The sequence below is a fragment of the Diabrotica virgifera genome, chromosome 8 (assembly GCF_917563875.1).
Source record: "Diabrotica virgifera virgifera chromosome 8, PGI_DIABVI_V3a".
NCBI classification, from domain to species: Eukaryota; Metazoa; Arthropoda; class Insecta; order Coleoptera; family Chrysomelidae; genus Diabrotica; species Diabrotica virgifera.
The window spans coordinates 61,160,941-61,169,235 of record NC_065450.1 but is presented as its reverse complement, the minus strand read 5'-3'; the positions used below and the strand labels follow the sequence as shown (position 1 = coordinate 61,169,235).

Here is an 8,295-nt window from a genome sequence, read left to right as displayed (position 1 = left end):
AAATTTTTTGAAATGTGATTTTTTAAATGAGAAAAAGTATTGTTTATAAAGAAAAATATGTTTTGTGCCATAATGACTAAAAAACAATTGAAAGATGTACTTATATTACTACTTATATTACTATAATCGTGGCGTATATTGTCCACCACCGGAAACAACAAATATGAAACTGAAAATTACGATATTCCCAGAACGCCGATTATAAGGAAACTAAAACCTATTGTAAAGCACATTCCAGTGATAGGTTAGATAGATAAACAAGGTCAAAAATTAAATTTGTAAATATATTTGCAGTAGAATTCTTATATCTGGCTTACAAAATACGCCAGCGCGTGTAGTTAAAGGTTAAATATGCACTTTTTTCAAAAAATTTATAAATATGTAATATTTGTAAAAATATATAACTTGCATATAATCCGCGACCTACTTATGAGTTGATGCGATTAGTTAAACAAGTAAAAGTGTAAGGAAAAAGAGGACCGGGGAGACGATGCACCTCCTGGTTGAAAAATTTAAATCAGTGAAGTGGAACAACAACAATAAAACTCTTCAAAATCGCTGCAGAATAAAATGGCCATGACGATTACCAAAGTCCTTAAAAGATGAGACACATGAAAAAGAAGAAGATCAGTCGCGAAAAACAGATCCAATGGTTTTTTCTTTATGAGGGATCATATTGCTCTTTTCAATTTTTTTATTACTTTTCTATTTAGGTGTCCATTGCATACCATGCCAACAACGTACTGTCGAAGTAGAAGTACCATCATCTGTGAAAATAGGAGATAGTGCTACTCTTATTTGTAATGTTAAACCAAAGAACGAGGAAGATCATCTTATAAATGTACGTTGGTATAAAGAAAATGAAGAATTCTACCGATTTACCCCAGATGATACGCCCCCCATAAAACAATTTCCTGTTCCTGGCATCACTGTTGACGTATGTATAACTTAATTCTAAAGGGTTGAATGCTCAAAGCAGTCCACCCAATACTCATTAAATTTTGTGAAAATTCTGAAATAAGTAGATTTTTATTCCAAAATATAATATTTTAACGATAAATATATCTGTCATTTGTCAGGTCTAGACATATATCTATATCATCAAAAGGTATCTTTAGTATAAAAATTGAGCTGTCTTAATATAGCCAAGTATCGGAGTGGACTCTTTGAGTGGCCAACTCCATCTTGAAACAAACCAACATATACAAAGTCTTCCATTGCTACTGATAACAATGTTCTTTGTTGATCTACTTTTAGCTGTTATACAATAACCACTGAAAAATGAAAATATTGTTAATATTGAAACATTTGCAATAACAAAATATAAAATAATATTATAATTTCATCAAATATAAAAATTGTTTTTTTTATTTAGGCAGAAAAAAGCTCAGTTAAAACAGTGGTACTCAAAAATGTACAAAATCAACTTACAGCAAATTACAGTTGCCAGGCTAGTTGGACTGTACCAAACATCGCAACTGCTAAGGATTCGAAAGAGATGTTTGTAGTGGGTAAGTTCTTCATATTATTAAAGAGGCAATGTAACTCAAACCGTGTCACAACTCAAAAAACATTAAGACGGTTTTATTGCACCAACAGTTTGTTAAAACTCATCATCATCATCATCATCATTATCTTTGCCTTATCCCTATGCGGGGTCGGCTTCCCTAATTGCATTTCTCCGTATACTACTATCTTGGGTCATATCAATATTAATCCCCTTTACCAACATGTCCTGCCTAATCGTCTCTCCCCACGTCTTCTTTGGTCTTCCTCTCCTACTCCTTCCAGGAATCTGCACTTCAGCAATTCTTCGTATTGGGTGATTAGCGTCTCGACGTTGAACATGACCAAACCATCTCAACCTATGCTCTTTAATTTTGGCATCAATTGGTGCCACACCTAGACTTCCCCTAATATACTCATTTTTAATTTTATCCTTTTTTGTCACTTCACTCATCCATGTAAGCATTCTCATGTTCGCCACGTGCATTCGTTGTTCCTCTTTGTTTTTAACTGCCCAACATTCAGTTCCGTACATCATAGCCGGTCTTATGACTGTTTTATAGAATTTTCCCTTCAACTTCATTGAAATTTTCCTGTCACACAGCACACCACTCGCTTCCTTCCACTTCATCCATCCAGCCCTAATTCTACTGCATGCATCTCCATCTATTTCTCCATTACTCTGTAATAACACTTAAAACTATTGCTTTTTAAGTTTATTAAAACTACAAAATCCTATCTCAAAAAGTGTTTATGGTTAAAGTATTTGTCATTAGATGACACTAGCGTCATAATATTATGGTTAACCTGTATATACCATCCACCGCCCATAAAAGGTGTCAATTATCACTTATCGGCTTGAGCAAAGCCCATCTAAGAGTGGTATAAACCGTTGTTTGTCGAGTTGCGACAGTATATGATGGCTAGAGACTGGAAAATATGCACTAAAAAATGTCTAAAATATGCATGCAATATGCATTTTAAAACAAGCTGAATATGCACAATTAACATGCAAATATGCATTTATATATGCACTTATTTTTATATGAATAATTTTATGGTTTACGTTAAATACATAAATAAATAAAAAATAATAAAAATAAATAAATAGGTTTGAATTTAAACCAAATTGTATTATTATTTCTTAATATATTTTTTTAACTTCAGGTTTTGTGACAAATAAAACGGCAAAATATTTTATTTTGACCACAAGATAAATAAGAGTACAATAAAATAAATGTACATATTTTTATTGTTACAATATTGATTCATATTTTCTAAACTAATATTATAAAAAGAGTACAATAAAACAAATTTACATATTTTTATTGTTACAATAAATAATCATATATTGATTCATATTTTCTAAACTAATATTATGTCTTCTATCTGTTAATATTTGTTTATAGGCAGAAAAAGATCTCTCAACGTCACAAGATGTAATTGGGGCATATTTAAACTTTGCTATTAGAGACGGATCCATATTAATATTTTCATCGAAGTTTCCAAAATTGATTATATTATTTATTGAACGCAATAAAGTGAAGACATAAATTTTGAGCCTCTAATTTTGTAATTGAACTTTCAATGATATCGAAATTCGATTTTATATACAACAATTGATTTTTAATAGACTTTTCTTTAAAAATATTTTGACAGTTATCAATAGCGGTACAAGTCGGATCAAAACTTGAAATAACGCTTTTGATGTCGTCGTAGTGTTCAGATAAAAATATAGCACTTTTAAGCCAAGTTCCCCATCTGGTTAATACTGGTTCTGGTGGTAAAGGAATATCGGGAAGCATCTCCCTATATACCTGTACACGTAGTGGTGCTTTCAGAAATACTTTTTTTACATTATTTATTAAGGTGTTTACATTGGGAAATTCAATTCTAACTTTCTCTGCAACTCTGTTTAGGCCGTGCGCCAAACATGTACAGTGAATTAAATTAGGGAAAAAGATTTTAAGATTGGATGCAGCTTTCATCATATATGAGGCGGCATCACTAAGCATTAATAATATTTTTTCAAATGGTACTTGATCAGGTAAAAAAAAATTTGTTAGGGATTCGTTAACAAATCTAGCTATTGTAGCATAGTTTGTTTTTTCCAAACATTTTACACTAATTAAGTATGAGTTTTTAAAATCGCCAGAGTCGTTAAGAACTCCAACAATTAGATTCGCAATTTGTCGACCCTTTGTATCCGTTGTTTCGTCGACGGAAATCCAAAGATATTCGGCTTTTAACTGATTTTTAATACTCGTCATCACATCTTTGTAACATGCACTGACATATTTTTTCCGAAGAGTTGAAGAACTTGGTATTTGAGCTGGTTTATCTTTAATCTTGCAATAAGTTTTTAAAAAGTTTTGACACGATTTATGTTCTAACTTGTGCAGAGGGATATTGCAGTTCAAAAAAAAATGGCATAAATCCTTTGCAAAGGTTTCTTGCCCAACTGACGTATTCTGAATCTGCAAACTGTTCTGTAGAATCTGCTGGCGAGGTTTATTATCATTTTTTGATAGCTTAGTTTGGTGAAGTGAAGTTTTTATGTGTTGAACTACTTGGAATTTCTTTTGACATGGAATCTGGAATATAATGATAATGATGTTTTAGATGTTTTCGTAAATAGATACCTACATTAAAATGATCAAACTTTTTAAACCTCCCCCAATTTTTTTTTATTTCTCAAAGTGAAATTGAAATCGTCAAACAATAAAGTACAGTCAGTGTACCGTAGTATACAGGGTGGGCCACTCTCAACACCTCGCTCTGTATAAGCCAAACCGTTGCGAACTTTAAAAAACAGTTTTTGAAGAAATGGGACGGTTTGTCATTTTAGAATAGACAGACACATAGATGTGCAAAGAAGTTTGATAAGTTTAAAAATCTATTGAAGTGGAGAACTTACCTTTTTATCACAAATGGTGCAAAACATACTTTCACTGTCGATAACTTTTAGATGATTGTTACTTCCAATCCAACTTCTGAGAAGACTTGATTTTTCCCTTGCTACTTTAGGCATTTTCACAATAATAATAAAATGATTTTTTTACACAGTATAGTCAATAACTTGCAATCACAAAAGTTGAATAATCGGCGATTGATTTAAGACTAACCATTCATAAAATAAAATAATCTATCCTACCCTTAAAATGCTTAAAATTTCGTTTTGGTTGGTTTTCCCAGAATAATTCATAGTTGGCCGACACCAGCAGAAAGTACAGGTAATATTTGTAATGTTATTCAAAATATAATCGGTATTTACTTAGGTAATTTGTAAATTCTGAGAAGTCTATAAATCTTAAATATCCGGATAATGATACCTGCAGCTATAAATAACGCCCATTATGTTTATGGGTACAACAACAAAGGAGCTTAACAGCAAAATATTTACTTTCACATTTTATTTTAATGGATGTTGATGTTACTAATATATACCTTATTTTTAAATGGGGTAGAGTAAATTCCCATCAAAATATGCATTTATATGCTCTTAAATCTCCAAATATGCAAGGCATATGCATTTATGAAAAACATGAGAAATATGCAGCATATATATGCATATGCATTTTGCATATAATCCAGTCTTTAATGATGGCTTTATTGCTTCAAAACAATCTGCGAATGTGCTCAAGAAAAGTGACACCTTTATTTTTCTTTTTGTAGAACTTATATTTTATTTAAACTATTTATAATGGGAAATAAGCCACAATATTATTAAAAAATGATTTTTAAATACTACTGACATAAACAAAAATATTGTTGCTTAGTAAAAAAATTCTTCTAATAATTTATTTAATTTGACTCATTTATATCGGCAATTCAGATACATATGATACATTTTAAAATAGAAGACTTTAAAATGATATTGCCAATATTTATGAGTTGCATTCCTGGGACGACTTTACTGAAAGATAGTTCATTCGATTACATGAAATCAACCCCAACTCAAGAATATCCGTCACAAAAAAATCATAGCATGTGATCTGTCTAAAGACAACCACATGCAACGGTGACATTAAAATTCTCGCGTTAGAGATCTCATAGTAAATCACGAGGGAAAACCAGGAAAAACCTCGTGATACTATCCCGACATCGTAAATATTTGGTCTTACATTTAATTTACTCTCAAAATTAATACCAAAGTCTGAATTTACTATAATTTTTTTTAAATTATAAATAATATCAATAATACATGGATATATAAGTAATACTAAAATATAAAATATGTACTAACTCGACTATTGACTAACTAATTGTGGTATTTTCTTTCTATTGACTTCCTCTTTCAGTATGGGTACCCACATCCTACTGCATTCCACCGAGGAATTTGCGACACAATTGATTTCGTTTAGCATAATTAGAGCCGCTTCTTTGATTTTTCTCTTTTTACTATCTGTTTCTTTCAGGACTATTCTTGAATTTCTCCACTGAACTCTATGTTCATTATCCCATGCGTGTTGACATATTTGAGATCTATCAAATTCTCTATTTTTAATATAAGATTGATGTTCACTTATTCTAACGTTTAATGGTCTTGATGTTTCACCTATATAAAACTGTTCGCATTCACACGGTATTTTATAAATACAATTATTTGTCCTTTCGTGTTCATTGTTAGGTTTAGTTTTAGATAGAATAGATCTCAATGTGTTGGTTGTTTTGAATGTTGTTGAAACGTTGAATTTATTTCCTATTGTTTTAAGTTTCTCGGATAGTCCTTTTATGTATGGTATTGATATTTTCCTCGTATTATTTCTTGTGAATGTTGTAGGATCCCGTTCTATTTTGTTCTGTTCCATTCGATCCAATCTTGACAATTCCTTATTTATAAACGATAAAGGATAATCATTTTTTAATAAAACAGGTGTTAAGAATTGTTTTTCTTCTAAAAATGAATTTTCGTTGGAACAAATTTGAACAAGAACAGATATCTCAATTACAAATCAAATCACAACATCAACGTTAAAAAGGGAGTCATAAAATCCTTATATGATAGAGCCAAAATTACTTGTTCCAACGAAAATTCATTTTTAGAAGAAAAACAATTCTTAACATCTGTTTTATTAAAAAATGATTATCCTTTATGGTTTATAAATAAGGAATTGTCAAGATTGGATCGAATGGAACAGAACAACATAGAACGGGATCGTACAACATTCACAAGAAATAATACGAGGAAAATATCAATACCATACATAAAAGGACTATCCGAGAAACTTAAAACAATAGGAAATAAATTCAACATTTCAACAACATTCAAAACAATCAACACATTAAGATCTATTCTATCTAAAACTAAACCTAACAATGAACAAGAAAGGACAAAGAATTGTATTTTTAAAATACTTTGTGAATGCGAACAGTTTTATATAGGTGAAACATCAAGACCATTAAACGTTAGAATAAGTGAACATCAATCTTATATTAAAAATAGAGAATTTGATAGATCTCAAATATGTCAACACGCATGGGATAATGAACATAGAGTTCACTGGAGAGATTCAAGTATAGTCCTGAAAGAAACAGATAGTAAAAAGAGAAAAATCAAAGAAGCGGCTCTAATTATGCTAAACGAAAAAAATTGTGTCGCAAATTCCTCGGTGGAATGCAGTAGGATGTGGATATCCATACTGAAAGAGGAAGTCAATAGAAAGAAAATACCATTAGTAAGTCAATAGTCGAGTTAGTACATATTTTATATTTTAGTATTACTTATATATCCATGTATTATTGATATTATTTATAATTTAAACAAAATTATAGTAAATTCAGAATTTGGTATTAATTTTGAGAGTAAATTAAATTTAAGACCAAATATTTACGATGTCGGGATAGTATCACGAGGTTTTTCCTGGTTTTCCCTCGTGATTTACTATGAGATCTCTAACGCGAGAATTTTAATGTCACCGTTGCATGTGGTTGTCTTTTTAAAGACAGATCACATGCTATGATTTTTTTGTGACGGATATTCTTGAGTTGGGGTTGATTTCATGTAATCGAATAAACTATCTTTCAGTAAAGTCGTCCCAGGAGCGCAACTCATAAATATTGACAATATCGTTTTAAAGTCTTCTACTTTAAAATGTATCATATGTATCTGAATTGCCGATATAAATGAGTCAAATTAAATAAATTATTAGAAGAATTTTTTTTTACTAAAGCAACATTTTTGTTTATGTCAGTAGTATTTTGTATTTTGACAACGGCACCCGATTTGGTCGTCGAAACGTTAATAAAAAAAATCATTAATCGCAAAATGTTATCATCTGTCCAATTTTGCGCCCCCGTTTTTTATTAAGTCAATATTTATTTTTTACTAAACACCAACCTGAGACTAGAGTCAGCTCTTCTGGCATAGACAACAGACTGGAGTTTAGATCTTCTTCTTCTTCTTTTTGTGTAGACATTACTCTGTCTGTTTTTCAATGTGAATCCAGTAAGTTGTCATTCCATCTATTTCGTGGTCTTCCCACTAATCGTCTCTCTATTGGGGAATCATCTCTCACCGTCTTTACTACTCTATTTGTTTTCATTCGGCTTATGTGGTCGTTCCAGTCTACTCTTCTATTTTTCACGCAGTTATTAATGTTCTCCACCTTGCATCTCCGTCGTATTGCTGCACTTCTAGCTCTATCCCATAGTGCTCTACCATCGATTTTTCGAAGTGTTTTCATCTCTGCTGCTTCTAGCATTCTTGTTGTCCTTTCTGTATAAGGTCGTGTTCTTCCGCGTATGTCATTATTGGTCTGATGACTGTTTTGTAAATTCTGCCTTTCA

The 8,295-nt window shown here is 31.2% G+C and overlaps 1 protein-coding gene across 4 annotated transcripts in view; it reads left to right on the top strand.

Annotated features, from left to right (window-relative positions):
• The window catches only part of LOC126890392 (uncharacterized), a 49,516-nt gene that overhangs the window by 16,402 nt on the left and 24,819 nt on the right, over positions 1–8,295 (top strand). The window contains exons 2-3 of one of the 4 annotated variants that reach the window (XM_050659289.1): positions 714–937; positions 1,376–1,511. The exons of 2 other annotated variants lie outside the window; for them this stretch is intronic. In XM_050659289.1, coding sequence (XP_050515246.1) covers positions 714–937; positions 1,376–1,511 — 360 coding nt within the window. The remainder of the gene's footprint in view (positions 1–713; positions 938–1,375; positions 1,512–8,295) is intronic. One more of the 4 variants, XM_050659291.1, reaches the window with a different exon arrangement.